Source organism: Lissotriton vulgaris, chromosome 1_1, assembly GCF_964263255.1.
Source record: "Lissotriton vulgaris chromosome 1_1, aLisVul1.2, whole genome shotgun sequence".
NCBI lineage: Eukaryota > Metazoa > Chordata > Amphibia > Caudata > Salamandridae > Lissotriton > Lissotriton vulgaris.
The window spans coordinates 1,147,705,696-1,147,727,783 of NC_141685.1; the positions used below are offsets into that span (position 1 = coordinate 1,147,705,696).

Below are 22,088 nucleotides of genomic sequence, written 5' to 3' on the forward strand. Positions count from 1 at the left end.
TTCCAAAAGGTTTGCAGATTCCAAAAGAAATCTGTCAAGGTCAACTATGTGGATATGGATGAATGTAGTGACACCTTTGATAATCTAATGTTAATGGTGGAGTGTGATGATTCTGAACCTATTAAGGGACCTTTGTGTGAAGCCATAATTGACAATGTTAAATTACAGGTAATGGCTGATTCTGGAGCTCCCATTACTATACTCAGGGACTCTACATTTTTTGATAAATGGGGAAAGGATGTGAAATTAAGTCAATCCGATGTTAATTCAAAAGCTTTCGGTGAGAAAGATATTGACATGTTAGGCTTTTTCTTAACGAGTGTGGAGGTCTTGGGTAGGTCCATTATTACAAAAGTCTACGTGGCGATTAAAGGAAAAGATATCGTAGGTTGGAAAGACCTCGCTAAAATGGGTTTATATCTTGTCCCGGGGGATGAAAACCCAATTAAAGTACGTGAATTTCCTATCTGCTTTATTGAGGATGCAAAAATTGATAGAGCTGATTTGCTAAGTGAGTTTAAAAATGTGTTTAGTAATAAAATTGGCCTAGTGAGTGGTGCAGAACACAAGATTAGACTCATCCCTGGAGCATCCCCTGTGTTTCATAAGGTTCGCCCCGTTCCCCTTAGTGTCAGGGCGGAACTTAAAAAGATGCTTGAGGATCTGGTTACGGTCAAGATTATAGAACCCTCAGAATCTTCCCAATGGGTTGCGCCCATCGTCGTAGCACGCAAGAAAAATAATGAGATCAGGCTATGCGCAGACCTCAGGGGTCTTAATAAAAATATTAAAATTGACTGTCATCCTCTTCCTAAAATTCAAGAACTATTAGCAAACCTGGGCGGAGCCAGGTGGTTTTCATTGCTGGACTTAAAGTCCGCTTACCATCAGATCCCCTTGTCTAAGGATTCTCAAGAGTTAACAATCTTTGTGACCCCATTTGGAGCTTTTAAGTTTCTGAGGCTCCCATTCGGGTTAGCTTCAGCGGCTAGCGTTTTCCAGAGGTTAATGGACTCTTTGTTTGGGGATCTGGTGGGGGTACAAGCATATTTGGATGACATTTTGGTTTTCGCAAAAACAATGGAGGAACATAATGTCCTACTCAAAAAGGTGCTGTCCATTCTGGGTAGTAGGGGCATGACAGTCAGGGAAGACAAATGCAAGTTCGGGGTGTCTGAATTAGAGTATTTGGGTCATTCAATTTCGAAATCTGGTATTAGACCGAAATTTTCTGTGGTGAGGGCTTTAATGGAAGCTAAACCTCCAACTGATAAAGATGCCCTGCGGTCGTTCCTGGGCCTAGCTGAATACTATGCCAGATTTGTAGAGGGGTACGCCCAGGTGGTGGAACCTCTGAGGTTACTTCTCAAGAAGGGACAAAAATTTGTTTGGTCAAAGGATTTGGATGAGACTTTTGCTAAAGTCAAGAATTTAATTGTTTCTGCTCGTTCCCTTCAGGCGTTTAGGGATGATTCCATGTGCATCATTGCTGTAGATGCGAGCATGAAAGGTCTTGGGGCTGTGCTTTGTCAGCAGGTGGAGGGCAAGGAACACACGGTGGCCTTCGCCTCGAGATCTTTGAAGGACTTTGAAAAGCACTACAGCACAATTGAAAGGGAGGCGTTAGCCTGTGTATGGGCGGCCCAAAAGTTTAAAATGTACATCTGGGGTCGCAAGTTCGTGATACTATCTGATCACAAACCTCTTTCATTTATTTTTAGCAAGGTTTCTGGTACCAATAGTCTTTCTCCTAGACTGACTAGACTGGTTTCTAAACTGCAGGAATTCAATTTCGATTTAAGGCACATCACTGGGGGTAAAAACTTCAGAGCAGATTGCTTGTCCAGGACGTTAATGGACAAAGATGATGAGGATGATTTAGTTGAAGAAGATGTGGAATGTGTCTCTATGGTGGATGCTATTGAGGAGTGGAATTCAGTCATTTCTGAAAAAGATTGGAAAGAGGCTAGTGAAATGGATGGTGTTTTGTCCCAGGCTTTGGAGTTTTCAGCTAAGACTTGGCCAGACGTTAGGAATCTATCTGGGGATCTAAGGAATTTCGCTCAGGTGGCAGAGGAACTCTCAGTCAAGGATGGAGTTTTATTAAGAGGCGATAAATTCGTTCCCCCCAGTGGTTTAAGGAACACTGTTATCAAGTTAGCTCACGAGGGTCCCCTTGGTGTGACCAAGACCTGTATGAGAATCAAAGCTCATTATTGGTGGCCGGGTATTGACTCACAAGTAAGGGCCACTGTGGACAATTGCGAAGAATGTTTGTTGTCTGATAAACATTGGAAGACCCACCAAGCCCCTTTACAACCTTCTCAATTTCCGGGGATGGCTTGGGAGAAGGTTGCTTTAGATTTTTCCGGCCCATATAAAGTTCTTCCGGAAGGGAAGAGGTACCTTATCTTAGCAATCGATTACTTCTCGAAATGGATGTATTATAGGTTTGTAGAGGCTCCGGATTCTAATAATACCATTGCTTTCCTGGAAAGATTGTTCTTGTTGGAAGGAGCTCCTCGAACCTTAGTAACTGATAATGGGACCCATTTTGTCTCTGACAAGATGTGTAAATTTTTGAAAACACACGATGTGAAACAGTTGAAGGTGGCACTTTATTCGCCCTCATCTAATGGTCTAGTTGAGCGGGGCAATAAAGTCTTGAAAGAAGGTATACAAACAGCCATAGCGTCGGGGGTGGATGTGTTTAAATTTTTGGAGAAGAAAATTTGGAATTATAATGTCTCACCCAATTGTACGACTCAAGTGTCCCCTTTTCAATTGTTGCGGGGAAGGGAATTTCATTCTCCTTTATTTCCTGCTTGGTTAAGGAAAGTGGAGGGCATTCAATTTCCTTCTGTTAGAGAGGACATTGACTTTTCAGTCAAGCAGAAACAGACAGTAATGAAGGAAAATTATGACAAGTCAAAATGTGTTAAAGACATTCAGATGTTAGTGGGGGATTGGGTTATGATCAAAAAACCCTATAAAGTTGCGAAAGGTTTATCTATGTTCTCAAGTCCTGTGCAAATCCTTAAGGTCAGTAAAAACGCAGTCTTTTTGGGGGACAAAGGTTGGTGGAACGTAAGACAATTGGCAAAGTTGACTGCAGATCAAGCTGCCCTCATTTCTAGGAGGAAAAATGTATCCACTCAGGAGGGTTGTGATTGGTCTCATTGGCTTCAACCTAAAATAATTCAAGCTAGCATAGATTTGCCCTCTACTGTTCCATCTAATAATGATGCTTCCCCTGCCGTCCCGTCTTGCAGTCGCAGTGGTCGTATTAGAAGACCCCCTGCAAGATATAACGAGTTTATATCTTTTTAATTATTTAATTAATTCTCTTTTCTGTATTTGCATAAGGGGGAAGGTGATGTAGTGTGTTGTATTCTGTTCTCGTGCTGATTATTCTTACTTTGAGTGCACATGCCTGAGCATGTGCACAGAATGTATACATGTATTCTTTTAAATGGGGAGACGCTTTCAGAAGCCAGGTGTCCGTTGTGCTTGGTCAGTTGCTGCTTGGACTCCTGGCTGATGAGGCGCTCCTCCTGTGATTGGAAACCTATCAATAAAACCTCATTTGGATTATATTCCTTTTCTGGATTCTTATTCAAGACTACTTGTCTTCTACAGGGGGCCTACGCCTTCTGAGCACAGCCCAAATTGGTAAGCTGGAGTGGGCCCCGGACAGACAGACAAGGGGGCAGTATGGGCCTCCAGTACGGCGGTCGCACCAGTTATCGGTCCCCGGGCAGGTGCCAGTCCAGCAATCCCACTCCACAGGCCAGCGGGATCGAGGCAGTACTAGTTGATCCTGGGCAAGCATATAAGTACAATCAAAGGACGCGCCCCAGGGGATGTGAGGGAAAGAGGTTCAACCATCATGGAAGCCCCGTGGCCCGATCCTCGGCCACTGATCTATCAAGGCCGAGGAGGCCCCGCAGGACAGTGACGCCCTGAGAGCCGTTCGTAAGAACCGCATCACTCACCTCTTACCCGGTGTCTGAGCAAGTCTGTGTAGAGGGTTGCATCACCACCCCTTGCATCGCTGAGCTGAGCTGTCTGTACAACCACTAGTAAGCTGCAATATCTGGCCCACCGTTCCTCGTTGCCTGTCCCAGGCACTTTCAGGCCAATGCACAACACCAGATGTTAAAGGCAGGTGGGGGCCAAGCTAGGCTTGTTAGCCTCGGACCTAAGGTTCGCCCACGGTCCCTGTTGCCACAGAACTGTTACCCATCTGCTACTAGTGCTCCACTCCTGATTGACGCACTGCAGTGAAAATATCATCAATCAGTTCCACCTGCTGTGAGGATGCATCATCTGACTAGTTCAATTCAAGCAAATTGCATTACGGCCTGGGATACGCCACAAGCAGCTCACAGCCCCGTCTCAGGCTCGGGAGGCAGGGATCGGCAAAATAGAAAGCAGGCGCAGCTCCACATCCGGGCGGGGAGGAGACCTGGGAGGGAGAGAGCTGGCCACGCATGAGCGATAAATGTTACATTTCGCGTATCCTGTGGCTCGCGCGTGCGAATGGTGTGTGCAGCGCCTGTCTCCTACTGAGGCTCCCATGATGAAGAGGGAGCCCAGGCACCAAAGAGGAAGTGAAGTGCGGGAGCTGAAGTCCTGGGAAAGCAGCTGATAGCAGTGCGGGGCTCCTATGCCTAAGGAGGAAGCCCCTCAACGTGCTGCCAGAAATTTGGAGAAGCTGGAGTGCTCCAGTACCGCGCTGCAGCCAGCTGCCACACCGGGTGAGTTCGCACATTTCCTCGGGGGGGAGGGGGCGGGTGGGGCAGGCGCTTGGTCGGGCCGTGGAGCCAATGGCGGAGGGAGGAGGGAAAGAGAAAGTAACTGCAGGAGGCTTGCAAGGGAGACAGGAGATGGGCACAGCGTGTAACTGTACGTGGTGAATGCGCGCGTTCACATATCCAGTCCGACCTGCAGCCTGCGTGTGCCCATCTCCTGTCTCCCTTGCAAGCCCTTGAAAGCCTAGTCGACTATAGGTCTCGCTGGCGACAATGCTTTGCACTGTATCGCCAGGTGCGAGACCTAAAAACATGTGGGCTGGTAATGTAGTCTTTTTTGGACATTTTTGTATTCCAAAGTGCAGCTTTGGGATGGATAAAAAATATAAGGTGAAAACTAAATAAACCATCAGTGGTCGCTAAGTGGCCAGATTGATTTTATTCGCACCTAAACACATTAGCACCACTTTACAGAGTTTGCCAGTGAAGCGTTACTTTTGTTTTCTCCACTTTATTTGAACAATATTGTTTTCCCTGGGTGGGGAAGTACACAATTCCTGGAGGTACTGTAATGCTTGAATTGATGGGTGGACTGGAAAACATTGTGTACCGTACGTGTGTTGGGATGTGGTCTTTTAAAACCATACTGTGTATGTTCTGTAAGGACATAAGCAATGGAAATTGAAACAGGCCACTTCTGTAATAATGTCCTTAACTTTTCAGGCACAAACACTCATAGCTTTTTGAATAATAAGTATAAAAGCATTCAGGTAACCATGTTTCCTGCTTACATTTAACATGCTTTACTTCATTTTGCTTTCCCTATGAGTGTTTGCTTTTTCCAAAATGTTGTTACCTTTTTTTTTTGTTTGTTTTAGGCAGCATATTACTCTTATCTAGTGCATTTGAATTAAGTCACACCCGGGTGCTTATTGAGGGGCACAATTGGGTTGTAGTTGAAGGCAATGCAAGTTTCTCTCAGTTTGGCAGTATGGTGTTCAGTGGGGAGAGGATGTGGCACTATGGTCAGAGATGCCGAATTTGGAACTGGGAATGCAGGTTCAGCATTCATGAACAGTCCACCAGGCCAATCTCCGGAGGGAGCACATTCCCATGCTAAACCTTGGAAGGCTCCACAAGACCTTAGAAGCCCAGGTATCTTGCCACCGCTAGGGTCCGCCTTGAAGGCCTGTCCATCACAATCCATGCTGAAGTTCCCCTCCAGTCTTGCGGGCAAGCCTACAAAGCCGCACACCCTCGAGCAACAGTGAGTGTCACTGAGGTCACAGTACCCGTAAGCAGGGCAATGCGACTGTTGCAATCGCATCAGGCGTTGACTTTGGGTTGGGACGTCATGTTTGCAAGTATATTATGCATCTAGAAGCACTTGCTGCCTCCTTCCTGGCCTCCCGCAATTTTCGGCAAAAATAAAATTGTCATGATAACTCCAGTGATTAATGTTCTTCCTAGAGAGAGATGGAGGTTTAACATGTGGAAAGGTAGCGCATATGGTTAATGTGCCTGCTGTAAAGAACATGTACCATGCAGATCACAAAGTTAAATAGGTCAGTGAGTTACTGCTATTGTCAGAGATCATTTAGTTACTTGCAGTTTATTATAAGTCCAAATCCTAACCTAGAACAGTGAGCTATTAACCCTCATCTAAGAGCTGCATGCAAACTGCAAGGTATAAATTAGAGCGTTATGGTTTTTCCCCCAGTCTTTAATTATCCTAATGTTGCAAAAAGGGTTCATTTAGATATAAATTAATTCTGGTTATTAAAGAGAATCTCTAACCATGGTATTTCGTTCTAAATTCAGAGTTTGTTTCTCCAGACCAATCACTATTAAACTAACCTGCCTTCAAGTATGGTTGTCATGTGACTCCTACACCTTGTGGTCTTTTGTCTTGTGTAACATTTCCTATTCAGTGATATACACATGTATGATTGATCATCTTTGGCTAATGTGTGTGATGTACAGTGCTCTGACAACCTACACTGGTATCAGTGGGGCTGTAAATCAAATTAAATGCACCTGAGCGGAAGTGTGGTCATGGAGACTAGAGGGGCACTGTTAAAGGGTGGTAGTGAGGGAATCCATGGCAGAAGTGGCCATTGGGGGGAAACCAACAAACATTGTTGCACGGGGCACCACCAGCGCTAAAGCCAGCCTTGCCCTTGAGGCCAGTCCGCCTCACCCATTGGTACCTCCATTGGCCTCGTTTTAGCAGTAGTAGCTGCAACTCACCAGGGGTCGGCAATGCAGGATTTGCATGCACACCAAACTAAGCTCACAAACTTCACGGTCTCTCTCCTTCAGGCACAAGCATGTTTAACATGGGCTGCCTGCTGCGGGGCCACTGGAATTATGCAGCGATGGAGAACAAAATTATGCCGCAGTGTTGACTAAATTAAGCTGCAAAAAAAACGCTTCAGCGTAATGCGCCATATTTTCTGATACTTTTGCTATTTTGTCATTTTTCACATGCTAACAGTCTCTGCAAAGATTTTGCCTTTTTAGTACCAGTGTAACATACAAATGCAGCAGTGAGAAAGGTGATCAGTCGACCTTTGCAAAGAGCCGTCTACTTCTCTGTAACACAAGTTGCTTATTTTAGTAACTTATGATCCGTTTGAGATACAATTCATTAGTTAAAATCATCAAATTATGCAACAGATGGTGCATTGTGTGACCAATATTACAAAGCCATAATCGTATAGAAAACATTTGCAAGTTAGGATATTTTGCCATTCATGTTTGAACTGCTAATGTGGAAAAAGGGAGAAGTGCTGATGACAAACTCCATGTCTTGGAGACAAATGGCTTGTGATTCCACTTTAAAGTGTATTTGGGGCATTCTGTGATTGGAAACCTATCCCACTTTGTGAATGTGATATAATGTCAATAACTCAAATTAAATCTTAAATCAACATGTATCCGTTGGTTGAATTAAATAACGTAATAAGCTGTAACTGGGTAGTGAAATGTCAAATTCTAAAGATTTTTAATGATTTGCTCTTTCTGGCCGCACCTCTGACTCCGCCCATGAACCCAATCCTCAGATTATTACCACCCTCTGATTCTCCTGCCACAGTTCCCCTACTTCCCCCCCCCCCCCCCTTCTTTGACCACTGCGCACAACCACTTAAATACCCATTCGGACATAAATACAAGCACTCACCAAGCCATTAAGAGAGAGAGGCATCTTATATGCTCAGTTTATGATCTATTGGTGGATCTGAAGGGGAATAGCAGTTGTTGAAGATGGATCTAAATACTGTCTCCTAGCAGCTACCTCTACTCAACTAAAGCAGGTATATAATCACGTTTGCTATTTACTTTGGGCTCAACTTTGGCATCTCATCAGTGGCTGAAGTATTTCAAAATGCAACCACAAATACTGGCTGATCTGACAGGTGACAACTTTGAGACAACATCCAAATCTATGCCCAACCTCTTTGTTTAACAATGAACAGGAATGTCAGGTGTACTACTGATATAAAAGGCAACACATGAAAATAGAGCCACTCAGACCACGGAGGAACATGCAAGATTAATGCAGCATGGAGCACACACCTATGTTCTATCCATTTAGCAAATACACAAGGTCATCAAAGAAATACACAAGGCCATGAAAACACAAATGCTTAAAGGTCGCCTTCAAGACCCAAAGCACAACAAATTAAAAAAAATTCTCCAGGGGCAATGACATCGCTAGTCGGCTACCAAGATCACTTTGCCGTCCTGAATGTGTGTTGGACATGAACTGTTTATGGTAGAAGAAAGTTATTTCTGCGGGATGACAGGATCTTAATACCACCATACTAATCAGGAGACCTGTTATGTTGATTGAATTTAATCGTGCTCTCGAATCACCCATGGGATTCTCGTTGCTGTCTACGGTTACAAGCATCTTCAAAGACAGGTTACTTTAAAATAGGTAGGCTTTCAAGAGTTTACGAAATTGCAATTCATGCAGGTAAAATATGCACTGGGAGCTTACTCCAATAGGAAAGGGCTAGGTAGGAAAAGGTTGACCCCCCCCCCGAGCATCTGGTCATGTGGATGCTGGGTATGGACAGCAGGGCTTTATTCTTGGATCTTAAACTTCTGGTGAGTACATACGATTTGATTTTCTGTTGGAGAGAACTTGGTCCTTTGCTCCTTAAGGCTTTGTGTGAGACAACATATCTTTAAAATACTCATTTGTCTTACTGTCTCCCAATACAGAGCCTTTAGTGAAGGGGCCGACGAGGTACCAGATGCAAGATTGAGAACAAGTCTGGTTGCCATATTTTGAACTACCTGTAGTTTAGCCACAAGTGTTTTTACTGCCGCCGGTAGAGCATTGCTGCAGTCTAGTCGGCTCACTAACAGGGCTTGTAGTAAAGTTTGTCTAGGAGAGATTGGGAGGTAGGGAAATATTCTGTGAAGAAGACTCCAATTATGATAGCACAAACCAGTGGTAGCTAAAACATGATCTTTCAAAGAGAGGGCTTGGTCAATTTTTATGCCAAGGTTCTTTGTGGATTGTTTGAACGATGTAACTGAACCCAGTGTGGGGGGGTGGGCACCACTTATCAGACCACAGAGAGATGGCTTTGCTTAACAGCATGATCTCAGTCTTGTCCACATTTAATTGTAGATAGTTGTCAGTCATTCAGCAGGAGATGGGTAACATTCCCTTAGCAAAGCGCTTGTTAATTGTGGGCAGATTGGCTTCAAACGTGAAAGTCAGCAGGCGATCGTCAGCATAAGCTATTATTCCTGAGCCAACAGGCTCAATCTTAGTAGCAAAGGGGTGCCATATAAATGTTGAACAAGGTAGGGCTCAAACAAGATCCCTTTTAGTACACCCATGTGTAGTCACATCTTGTGAGAGGTACAGGGGCCAGGGCTATTAGTTTGGAATCTGTCTTCCAAAAAGGTATGTACCCATTTAAGAGCTGTTCCCTAAATGCCTATCTCACGCAGCCTCTCCAGCACCCTGACATGGGAGACAGTTTATTGTATTGTATTATTTCTTTATTCGGTTTTTGGCAGATAAAAAAAAACATAAAAGCATTTCACATAAACATTTCATTTCATTTTGTTCTTTACAAGACAAAAAGCCGAATAAAACCTTAGAAGAAAGGCTAATTAAAAAAAAGAGGAAACCCCTTGTTTTTAGCTAAAAATAGGGCAAATTTGTACTCGTTTTAGGCCCTAGTATATTTACACATTAAAAATAATAGTTCAAGATGGGTACATTTTTCCACAACAGATGGTTTTTATACAATTTACAGGTTAAGGCGATTGCGAAAGATACATTTCAGGAATTTTACTATGTTCTTAGATGACCATTCATTGCTCAAAAACTGTAATGCTAGCAGGGCGGGACGGCAACGCCTGTAGCCCATTTCTTTTAATAAAGGGACCAGCCAGATTTTCCTATACCCGCTATAATATTTACAAAAAGAGTGTATGGATGGTTGCCTGATTGGAAGACTCATCACACGGACAAGATGGTAACTCCGGGTCCCAGTTGTTTCTTGTAGGGAAAGAGACTAGACGATGGAACATATTCAATCTAAACCTAATCAGGAGAAATCTTTCAAAGTTTGTAAAATCGTGGGTTAGGTAAGGCTGGATTGAGAGAGTAGTTTGTACGGATAGACAATGTTGGACCGATGATTTATGGGCTTCGTTTGTTAGCCGTAGTTCTTCTAAGTGTGCGAGCGAAAGGTCTCTTAGTTTCTTCCTTGATATAGACCTAATGGTAGTTGGTTCTAGGTAAAAAAATTCCAAACCTAGGTCTTTGAAAAATCGTTTTCTGTAGGACAACCAGATGATTTTATTTGAGTGGTCCAGGGCCATGCAATCTAGTATGATTTGTTTAGTGAGATCATTTTCATTTGTCGTCCAGACACAATGCCATAAAAGCAATGGCTGTATCTTGGCTAGGTCTGATGGATATGATAAGCCCAATTCCATGTGGCACGCAAGAGTTGATACGCTCCTCGGTGTCACTAGGAGAAATCGTATGAAAGCATTTTCCGCCTTTTGTAAGTTGTTTGTGTCCGCGTACCCCCACACTCCCACCCGAGCTACTGATTGACACTTGGCTCTATAAATCTGTATGAGCTCGACTGGTGGTCTCTTTCCTAATTTTTTAGAAAACTTAACAAGAGCCTAACAAGATGTGACTTTCTCAACTCTATTGCTGCTTTCCAGTTTAACCTCATAAGTGCTGTGCCTAGTCCAACGGCCGATGGCACCACTACCTCGGGAGTGCTGCCGTCGGCCGTTGGACGTTCTAACCTCACCTGCGCAATGGAACGTTCAGCACTGGAGCTGGACGTTCCATAGCTGCTAAGGTGTTAACTTGTGGTCTATTATGATTCCTAGGTATGGGTATTGGGCCGTTGTGGATACTTTCTCGTTGTTTAAATATATGTCCCTTGCCCTTTTTCCTCCTGGGCCTGCGTTCATAACAAAGGTCTTTTTTATGTTTATGCGCAGGTCCAGGTTCCCCATATATTTGGAGTATCTACACAATGCCTGCTGGAGCTCTAGGGGAGCTCTAGGGGGGTACGGGCGAGTATCACTGTGTCATCCGCGTAGAGTAGAGCGGGAATCGACCGATGTTTTATATGTGGGAGGTCCTGGCTCCCATCCAATATGGCGCCCTCCAAGCCATTGGTATAGAGTGTAAAAAGGAAGGGGGCCAGGACACAACCCTGTCGTACTCCCCTCTCCACCCAAAACGGCGCAGATAACTCGCCCTTTGTCCCAAATCTCACCTTGGCTGACGCATTTGAGTATAATTCCCGAAGGAAATTTACCAGTGGAAGATCAACCCCCATATCTAGTAGCATGGACCAAAGTTTGGCGTGAGACACACAGTCGAAGGCTGCTGACAAATCTACATACGCCATGTATATGGTGCCCGCCTTTGCACATACACATTTGCCAAGTATCAATGTCAGGTTTAACGCCTGTTCGACTGTCCCAAGGCCCTCCCGGAACCCAAATTGGAGGTCCGAGAGGATCCCACGATCGTCCGCCCACTGCTGGAGGCGGCCTAGAATGACCCTCCCCGCCACTTTCCCCAATGAGTCCAGCAGTGAGATCGGGCGATAGCAGGATACCTCTTCACGGTCCCCCTTTTTAAAAATGGGAACCATGACTGATTTTGACCAAGAGTCTAACAGGCCCACCTTACAGGCTGAATTTACTACCCTGGTTAACACTGGGGCCCAAAGATCTATGTTTGACTTAAATAGGTCTAAAGGTACCCCGTCAGGGCCCGGGGCTTTCCCATTTTTACTAGCTCTAAGGGCTAAAAGTACCTCCTCAATGTTAATCTCAAGTGCTATTGGGTATGAAACCCCAGGTAGTGCCGAGGTTGTGTTTTCCTGGATGCCTGTGTCCTGTGTGCCTTTCTCAAAGTTTTGAAAAATGCCCGACCCAGGTTGACTCCTAAATCGCAACATCCAAGCTTGGTCCCTCTTTACCATCGCTAAGGAATGGTGATTTGACTATAGCCCAGAAAGCTGCACTGTTTTTAAGCCCACAACTTTTGTGTAGTTGATCTCACAGTGTCTGTTTCAGCTCGCTCTTTTTATCCCTGAATGCTACGTTGTACTCCCTCCTGAGGCTTGCTATTTCTTGAGGTACCTTATTGGGGGTTTTCAGAGCTGTTTATAATTTTGAGAGCGCTGCTGTACATTTATGGTTGAACCATCGTACCTTTTTGGTTTCTGTTTTTATCTTAACTAAAAGTGCCTCGTGAATCGCTTTGAGGACTAAACCGAAATTTCCTAGTACATCCTCATCTGATGTCTCTGGATCCAAGCATTTAAGAAAGGAGCAGTGGGCTTTTTTAAGGACTCTCCTTATAATTTCCGGGGGGTCAACCTTATCCCATTTTATGGAAAATCCATTGATTTTATCTAGATGTATTGAATTTTGTCTAAGGATACTTGCTATACTTTCATTTCGGTGTTCCTGCAGTAGGCGAAACATTAGAGTAAGAGCACTATGGTCACTTAATAGGTTAACTAATGTGGTAATTTGTGGCCCTTCTATCAACTGTATTTGATATCAAGATGAAATCGACAGTGGTTTGTCTGCCCTTGCCGTGGAATGTTGGGTCCACGGGTTTTTAGCATTAGCAATCTTTATATCTAAGTCGATTAGAATTTCATTTAGCTGATCCCCAATGTGCGAGTGAGAGAAGTGAGCTATAGGTTCCTCATTTTCATCTGTGATTCCACAGACGTTTTGGCTACTTAGTGGGCAGGGGTGTTAGTTAAAATCGCCTCCCCAAATTATCGTGGAACCGACCGCTCGCCCATCTGTTAAGGGGGAAAGTTTTTGACTCAACCCCCTCAGAACCTTCAAAAGATCAGCTTCTGATAGATTATTATAGAAATTGACCAGGAGGACCGCCTCTACTCTATTAAAGCAAAGGCAAACTATCTGATAGTTTGGTTTGAGTTATACTGTGGTTATTACCACCCCCCCATTGTATTTGATATAAATATGGTTAAACCACCTTTCGCCCTGCCAGATGCTGCCGGTATTGCTGGAGAGAAGTAGGTTTTATACCCTGTTAAATGAATTTCGGTGGTTGACCAGGTCTCCTGGAGACAAATTATGCTGTAATCTTGTATGAATTCCACCGCTGTGCCATTTTCTATCTTGGAGCGGAGACCAGCTATATTCCAGAAAAGAAGCGTTATAGCAGGGCCATCCTTTACCTGAACTTTATCGAGTAGCATTCCTTCCTTTGTTAACTGTGGGTCGCCACTTTTTCTACCCGCTTGCGCCTTTTCTTTTGGAGGAGAGGGAGATCCACCCTCATTGGTACTAGAATTATTGTTGTCTACTACGAGTTTTCCCATACTCTTTTGTCCTACTATTGGACTGGCCATGCCTGGAGATTGTAATGGGCTACCACTGTTCTCAATGGTTGGGGCTTCTATATTTGCACGATAGTTACATGCGGGAGAGTCCCCCAAATCCCGGCTGTGGAGTCAGTTGACTCCTTCCATCCCCGCAAGCATGGAATAATGGTTGAATGTGGGAATGTTAAAGCCTGGGTAGTTAGTGTTATGACCACGTATGAAAGGTGGACGAGGGGGTCTCAACACTAGCGACTGGGGGTAAAAATAGGTTAAGTCTCATGTAGTGATTCCTTCCCCCACCTCTGTCGTCAAACCATTCCCCAATGTGTTTGGTTACTCTGTGATCCTTAAAGTTTATAATGATCACATCCCCCCCTTAAGTCCTTGGGTCTATGGCCCAGCCACCCTAGTCTTCTAACGTGGAGTATTTCCCCGTTTATATTTGGAGGAAACGGCCTATTGTTTGCCAACCAATGAACCACCTTGTTCTTCAGGGTTCGAAAGTCTTAAGTCTTTCCTACCTCTAATTCTGGTACCCCCGTCAGAATCACTACATAGGGGGCGGCCTGTGAAGGAAGGTCTACCTTCCTCCTATGTACACTTGGGGGGGTTAAGGTGGAATTGAGTCCTGTTTTCTTCCATCTGGCTTTTTCCAATTTGGCCATTTCCTGATTTTTGGGCTTGTCCTTCCCCTTTTTTTCCATTGGGATTTGTGTGACCCTTGACTATTTTACTAGTAGTCTTGCTTTCCTGCTCTGATGCAGATTGTATTTCCTTGCTATGTTTTTTTGTCTAATGGTAGGGATGATGGGGATGGATTACAAATGAGGTTTTATGTGTGTTCAATTAGCTCCCTGGTCTGGTCTGCATTCTTCTTTATCATGTTTTCGAATTCCCCCATTTTTTCTGACATAATTTTAACCCTCTGTACTAGGGGAAGTATTAGCGGCCTAACTAATTGTTCCATATTCCCCATTAATTCTTTCATGAAGAGGGAATGCGGGGTTGATGCTCCGACCCACTTTTCCTAGCTGGAGTTCATGGCTTCATATGTGTAACTTCCTTCCTAGGTGGGCTCTATGCTGTTTTTGGTGTCTTAGCACTCCTACCTTGGTGATTGGCCCCCCTACGTTTTCTCTTTTACGGGTTGGTCTGGGCCTGTTTGACATTAGGAGGGGTAGGTCTTGGTGGATCAACAAGAGATTGGTCCTCAGATGAAATTTCTAATGGTGTATCTACCTGCGATGCATCTTTATTCGATTCCGTTGATTTATTCTGATCTCGTAACTGATGTGGGATGCTAATGTCACCCTCATGATTTTCCCCCCACTCTGGTCTGGTGGAGTAATAACTGTTTTGATAATCCCCATAGATAAGCTTTTGTTGTGCGTGGGGGGAGACAGGGATAATCTGGTTGGCAGTGACTGTAACTCCAAGGGTACATTGCCTCTTGTGGGGGGACTGATGTACGTGTTTGCAACGTGGTGAATGCCTGCGAGGGATGCAAAAGATGGAGCAAGAAATGAGTCCTGTGAGTTAATGGTGGTCGCAGATATGTTAGTTGATGACAAAGGGGGAAGAGACCCAGCAGGAAGTGAAAGGCGTCTCTCCGTATGTTCAATGGCGTTTGCCACCACCCCGATAGTTTTCTGGAGCATGCGGTCGATCGCCGTCAGACTGGGTAGAGTGGGTTTTAACACCCCCTGCTTCTTTGTTACTGGGGCAGGCATTTCAGTAGACTATTTTATAAGCTATTTTTCCCCTGTGTTAAATGCTGAAAAGGATCAATGCATGATGGCCAGATGCAAAAATCCCGGGTTGAGACTAGTTGCGCTAAGAGTTACTCTGTTTCTCTGTAACATGGGGTACCAAAAGTCAGAAGCAGTCTGCGGTAGATGATAGACCTTACTTCAGGATGCGAGATATCCCAGGAATATCCTTTCGCAGGGCCAAGAGGGGGGGCCCAGCCCGGCCCCCTCCGACCCCTGAACGGCCACAAAACGGTCCCGCCCTTGTCCCGGGCTTCTCCCGGGATGTCCCGGGCTTCTCCCGGGATGCTCCCGCGCGCGTCCCGTGACACAGAGGGAGACCTGTGATTTTTATGCGCCTCCGGGCGCAGGCTGTTGGTCGGCGGCGTCAGCCGCAAAGGCTCTTGGGGGCAGTAGTCCCCCCCCCCCCCCCCCCCCCCCTCGGCGGACGTGACGCGAGGAGGAATGGCGTCACTGCCGGCGGGGGGGGGGTACCTGGGCAGGAGCTGGAGCCCACAAGTGAGAAGCGGAGGAGCCGCGGCAAATCAGGGTGTGTAGCAGGAGCCCGTAGAATGAAGCACCTCAGAGAAGCTGGCGAGGTAGGTGAAAGTGTAGACAAAAGTTCCCCAGACAGTGCCAAAGGCTGCAGAGATCCAACAGCACGATCATGGAACGAGTTCTGCATCTAAGGAGTCTCTGAGTTGGTGACTGGGTCATAGCACTGAAAAGGCCCTGCTGGCAGTCTAAATCCGGAATGTGACGGGTCCAGAATTTGATTCTCTTTCAGATAGGCCTTCTAAAAAATTACCCAAAAGGGGTAAAAAAGATGTATGGGGTGTTAATTAGTTAGGTCCAGATATGCATTTTTTGTAAGAAGTAGGTTATATGCGGCTTTCCATTCAGAGGTAATGGTGCCCCTTTCCACCGTAAGATTAAATAACTGAAATGCCGGAGCAAGATGTTTAGATAGTGTGAACATGCAAGCCATCAAGTAATGGTAAAAACAAAGGGACACTTGCACAATAAGGTCTGGTTTCCTGTCTAGAAGAGGTAGAATCTCAAGGATGCCTCGGTCCAGCTCCGACAAAAGTAGAACTTCAACAATAATCATTTCGGCTGATTAAAGTCAAATCTCGCAGTCAAGAAGAGGTGGTGATACTTGCATGGTTTCTGATGGCCAGCAGCTACCAATACTCATCGGAGCCCGCACAAGGGTTCCTGAGGCAGTTTGTGGTGACATCATCTGAAAAGATAATCCCCAAGTTGAAGAAAATACTGCTACTCGTGTAATGACACCCCCCCCCCCCTCCCCATATAGATCGAGGTACTGAATTTTCCTGATGTTTATTTCTTGCATTTAAATATAACAAAAAGTGATAGAATGCTTGAAATAATCTCGGGTAATTACACTTGCCACATCCCAATCCATGTTATTTTGCACGCAGTAACCTCAGTTTGGACCCAATCATATGCAATCTTGACCCAGCTCTATTCGGAACAGTCCAGTCTGAACTGCCAGGCCAAGTCCTCCTTGACCTGGAACACAAGCAACCCAGGACTCGTTTTGTCGGGCCTAAGTGGCATGGCATGCCCAGACGTGGGTCCTGTGCTCACTCTGTCACTGGAACCAAGCTGTACCTGGCCGAGTCCATAACTAGGGCAAAACCTGTCCTGGGATGCTTGTGTACTGGTTCTAGGACGACCTGGCTTGGCTGTTCAGGCTGGACTGTTCCCTTGAGGAACAGGGTCAAGGCATATTTGCATATGACCGGGTCCAAACTGAGGTGGAAATGGTGAGTAAAAGAATGATGGGTTGGAGTGCTACCCCGAGCGATTGCCAGAGGTTGGACTTATCGCAAGCAGCCTCCCATCACCGTTTGTGTGTTTCACATTTCTTACGTTAAACCTTTTTCAAAGTACTGACATATCAGATCAGTGAACAGAGGTACAGAGATGGTATGATTTCCCCTATACAATCAAAATGGGGTTGTCTTTTAACCTCAAACCAGTGGCACTGCCTCTCCTGCTTTTGCAAATGTTCATTTTCTTTTTGAACTTTTTCTACAAATTCACTCCTTTCAATTTCATGTTCCAGTCGCTCTTTCATTATAATCTTTTGAATCCACATGCAAGTGACTGCAATTTTCTAAGGTTTCTCATGTTTAAGTGGGCCATCCGAACCTCTTCTTCATAAACACGTACAAAGGCAATTTCCATCAGAAGCAGTTTTATTAATGTCCAATGCATTTCGAGTCTCGAGGACTCTTCGTCAGGGACAACTGAAATTAACAATAAAATGTACATTACAATGTTGAAAATACACTCTTTCATTGTATTCTACACATGTACTAATTTCACTCCATCTCATAAATATGAACGCCTTGATCCCACATTTAGAATTGCTGCACTTTACACTATACTAAAACAGTTTACCCTTCTGTGTAAATACATGTCACTATTACGTTCAGTCAGAGACTCCCAAATCCAATTACCTCATTCTCATTAGTAAACATCAAGACTCTGGCACCTCCCGTGTTCCACTAACCTAAAATGTAATCCTCCCCACTCGCAATCATCGGTCTCCTCCATTTACCTCGCCGTATGTAATGGCCCTGGTTTACATCCCTGCTTACGGCACGGAAACAACCCATTTGTACCTGCTGGGTTGTTTCCGTGCCGTTCGGGTGTAGATTAAAGAGGCTTGATCTGGGGAGTAGGTAGAGGGGAGAGGAGTTAGTATGCAGAAAAGAGATTGCTTGAACCATAAGTGGGGAGGAAAAGAATGGGGGATTAAGAAGGAAAGAAGTGGGTGGAAAAATGCTCGAAGGGGAAGGAAAAGCAGGGATGTAAACCATACGGCGAGGTAAATGGAGGAGACCGATGATTGCGATTGGATCCGGCTGATGCCCCCGTCCTTGCTGGAGAGAAAACACCCACTCTCCTCTTTGCCGACGATACCTTGCTCATGTCAAAATCCCCCATGGGTTTGCAAAAACTACTCGATCGTTTTTGCAGTTTTTGTATAGATAGGGGGTTGGTAATAAACACTTCAAAAACAAAGCTGATGGTGTTATCTAATAAAAAGAAACTTAGGAAGGTAAACCTCAGGCTGAATGACACCCCGTTGGAGGTGGTAGAGTTATTTGATTACCTCGGGGTGAGACTCTGTAATAACTTGAGCTGGTCAGCCCATATCGCCAAAATGGTTCTAAATCTCAAAAGGGTTGCAGGAGTAATTCTTAAGAACCAGCGTCGATCTTTCAGTCGTCCCATAGCCCCCACCCTGGCAATTTATGAAGGGAAAGCTTTGGCAGCGGCAGTTTATGGCTCAGAACTTTGGGGGGCGGAAAATACAAAAGTTTTAGCGGTGGCCGAGAATAAGTTTATTAGAGATATGGTCTCGCTACCCTTATCGTCCCCTTTGAAACCTCTTTTTTTGGACATGGGTAAAAAATCGGTTGTGGATCTAGTGCAAATTCGCCCCTTGTTATTCTGGGTTCGTCTTAGAAGGACCCCAGAACTTTATAATTATGCTCAGGTTCTGGATGAGCTTATTAGTTTAAATGTAGCAAACAAAATTAAATGGCTCAACAATTTAAAGAGACTTGTAAAATCAATAGGTCTGGAGGAGAGTTGGATCTCGCAACTGCCACCCCCAAAAGCAATTGTCAAAAAACTTTATTGGGATTGGGTTGTTGCCAAAGAACACAGGAATCCAAACTGGGGTCATTTAACTAGTACCTTCCTTGATCACAAGCCCCTTAGGAAGTTAGAGCCCTTTTTGGATTTTATCCAGGTCCCTCGTGATAGAACATTGTTTCTGAAACTCCGATATGGTATTCTACCCCTTAACTCATTCAAGGCATGTTGGAAGGGACATAGAGGAACAGAGGACAAATGCCCAGGTTGTTCCTGCCCAAAAGAATCCTTGGGCCACTTCCTATTTGCATGTGTAGCATATAAAAAACCTAGAGGAAGGTGGTTGAAACCTGTCTGTAGGAACCTAGGGGTGAAGGACCATAGATTAGCTATGCGTATTTTTTTAACGGATGTTTCTTCAATGTATATGGTCTGTGGGGTGGCTAAATATGTGGCGAATGCTTGGCTCATTAGGTCAAAACTCGTACCTACTGTCTGAATTGCTTTATGATTTGTTTTATGTACAGTCTATTATGGATTTATTATGGATACTGTATATGTACTTTTATGAAATTTTGTTTCGAATAAAGTATTTCAATGGCATATAGGATGGATTTTGAGAGCTACGGGAGAAACTTTGGTATTGGAAGGGGTGTGCAACCCGATTACTTATGATGATTTCCCCTATAACAAACAGTTAAGTCATAAACCAGAGAATGCAGCACACTACTACTTGCTATAAAAGCTATAGATTTACCACAATGTTGCACTTTGAGTGTACCATGAAAATGGGCCCTTTTCTACACCCATGTAACGTCCAGCTCATTTTGTAGTTCACTCGATTTTACCAAATGCTTGCTGGCAGTTTTTACATTGATTCGAAATACTATCAATGTTGCCAAAAAGGAAGCGGAGGAATACGTTCGAAAAATGATTGCCCAGGAGCACACAATTGGTCAAATGGGAGGACAGGATTACATAGTGTCTTCTGGTTCTATGTTTCCAACTAGTTCAATAGAGCACAACTCGAGTGGCTGTGATGCTGATGGGCAAGGGCACGAGGCCGCAATTTCCAGTGAAATATCACTGCATTGTGAGCTCCAGCCTAGAGTTAGAAAACTGAGTTTTTCCAGCATATCAGACTGGGTGAAGTGGTAAAGCGGAGATTGGATGTCAGCCTTCCGAGTTCCAAGGGTAAAATGTAGTCGCCGGACCAGGTCCTGTAGCAATGGGAGCCTAATGGCCAGTGTGCCTGGTAGATGCTGGTGTTTACTGGGTCTGCTGGTGTTTCGAAGGTTGACTGTTTCATTTCATTTGGATACCAGAATTGTTCCGTTTCTAAACTGGTGTCGCAAAAGTTGCAATAGTGAGCAGTAGCTGGTAGTAAAGGGATAAGAATTCAAATACATTGTGCCTAGTACTCGCAGTCAGTTTAGAGCCTCATTTAGAGCAGTGGGTTTAGAATCCCGCCCGTCTCCCAGCACACCTCTTCTAATATTTACCCGCATGTGCCAAGTGGACTGCGAAGTGATAAAGGAAAGTTGGCCACCTTCGTTTTACAAGACCCACTAAACGGTGAAGTGCCCCCTGCCCCCCGTGGCCGTGACCCAGCGCTATGAGAGCCAATAAATACAGGTACTCACAGTCGATGTACTTCTGCAGGTGGGTAAACTCCTCGGGGCTCAGAATGGCCCATCCCTTGGCCTCGGACATCTCTGCTCCCACCACTCGGGTCCGGCTCCTGAGTGACGTCGATCCACGCGGAGCTGGTGGGGCGGCCTGTGAAGAGAGCACACCGACAGAAGGTGAGGAGCAGTGACGCGCAGGACGGTGGGGAGAGAGAGCTGAGGGGGAGAGAGGTGTATGTATTGTGAGGGAGCCAAAGGGTGTCTGCTGGACGGCGGTGACCCGAGGCGAACCAGGCCGCCTAGGCCTCCCCAGCTCTCTAGCTGAGCAGGCTCATTGTGGCCCAGCACACCCAGGCTGTGGTGTTTTCCGGAGCTTCACTGCGGCACAGCGAGAGAGAGAGAGAGTGGGAGAGAGAAATGCAGCCGTTCAACTGTGAGGCGAGAAATGACGGCAGAGCACCCGCCTCTGCACTGGATTCCCCATGCCGGGGGCTGGGAAACCCCTCCCGCCCCACGTGTGCTCGTCCCCTGTGTCAAGTGTATGCAGGACTTTCAGTGGGCTGGGAGCCTGGAGCACGGCCGGACTCCCTTCCTCGCGCATCGCAAGGACACGGAAATAACCCCTGCCAATCTGTAAGCACTAAGCATCCACCCTTGTCAGTAGTTTCAGGGTGCTTGTGTTAGTGGATGAAAGTTGCACTCCTCTGTTAAAACGCTTTCCCCATGCACAAGTCTCCCCCCACACTCCAAGCGGGACATAAAAGCCACTGCTCCAAGATTGCCGAGGAGGCAAGCATTCGCCACGTAAAGGTGAACAAGTGTGCAGAACAGCTATGAGAGACCGCGACATTTGCTGAAAATATGCTGCATCCTGCCTTCGTGGTAGGCATGTAACAGGCAGGAGTGTCGCTGGCTCATATGGAATCCAGCTTGGATTCCTAATTTCAGAGTACTCCGTTTTTGGTTAACCCTCCACGGATTCAGTCTTTAGCCTTTAACATTACACGTAGGTCTTTGCAGTAGGAGCATAATCCACCGAGCGATTTCTCAACTGTTATGACCTGTTGATCATACTTGGATCTCTGGAACATGAACATGAACCCACTGAGCAAACCTCCGGAGTAAAGATGCTAAAGAATGCTGTACGCCAAACAAGGCATCCAACTGACCTGTTGCGTCAGTATTGGAAGCTGAGTGAAGTGGCCTATTGAAAGATCTCTAAAGCAGGTGCTGTAACCAATGGAGCTGCAGGGCTGATATGCGTTTGCACCAGGTATGGTTTCAAAACAGTACAGTGGAGGGTAATGTTTATAAGGTGGAAACTGACTGGACAATTTTAATCAGAGGTTCATATTTGTATGTGGCTAGCTCAGTATTTTGCTTCCTGTGGATGCTAAACGAGTAGTACTAAACTGTGATCACAAA

General features: G+C 45.3%; 1 protein-coding gene across 8 annotated transcripts in view; it reads right to left on the minus strand.

Moving 5' to 3' along the window:
- Window positions 1–22,088, minus strand: part of DGKA (diacylglycerol kinase alpha) — a 458,241-nt gene that overhangs the window by 234,726 nt on the left and 201,427 nt on the right. For 6 of the 8 annotated variants that reach the window (XM_086963960.1, XM_086963920.1, XM_086963969.1 and 3 more), the window contains one exon: window positions 20,679–20,814. The exons of the other annotated variants lie outside the window; for them this stretch is intronic. In XM_086963960.1, coding sequence (XP_086820086.1) covers window positions 20,679–20,748 — 70 coding nt within the window. In that variant the 5' untranslated portion in view covers window positions 20,749–20,814. The remainder of the gene's footprint in view (window positions 1–20,678; window positions 20,815–22,088) is intronic. 8 annotated transcript variants of the gene reach the window in all.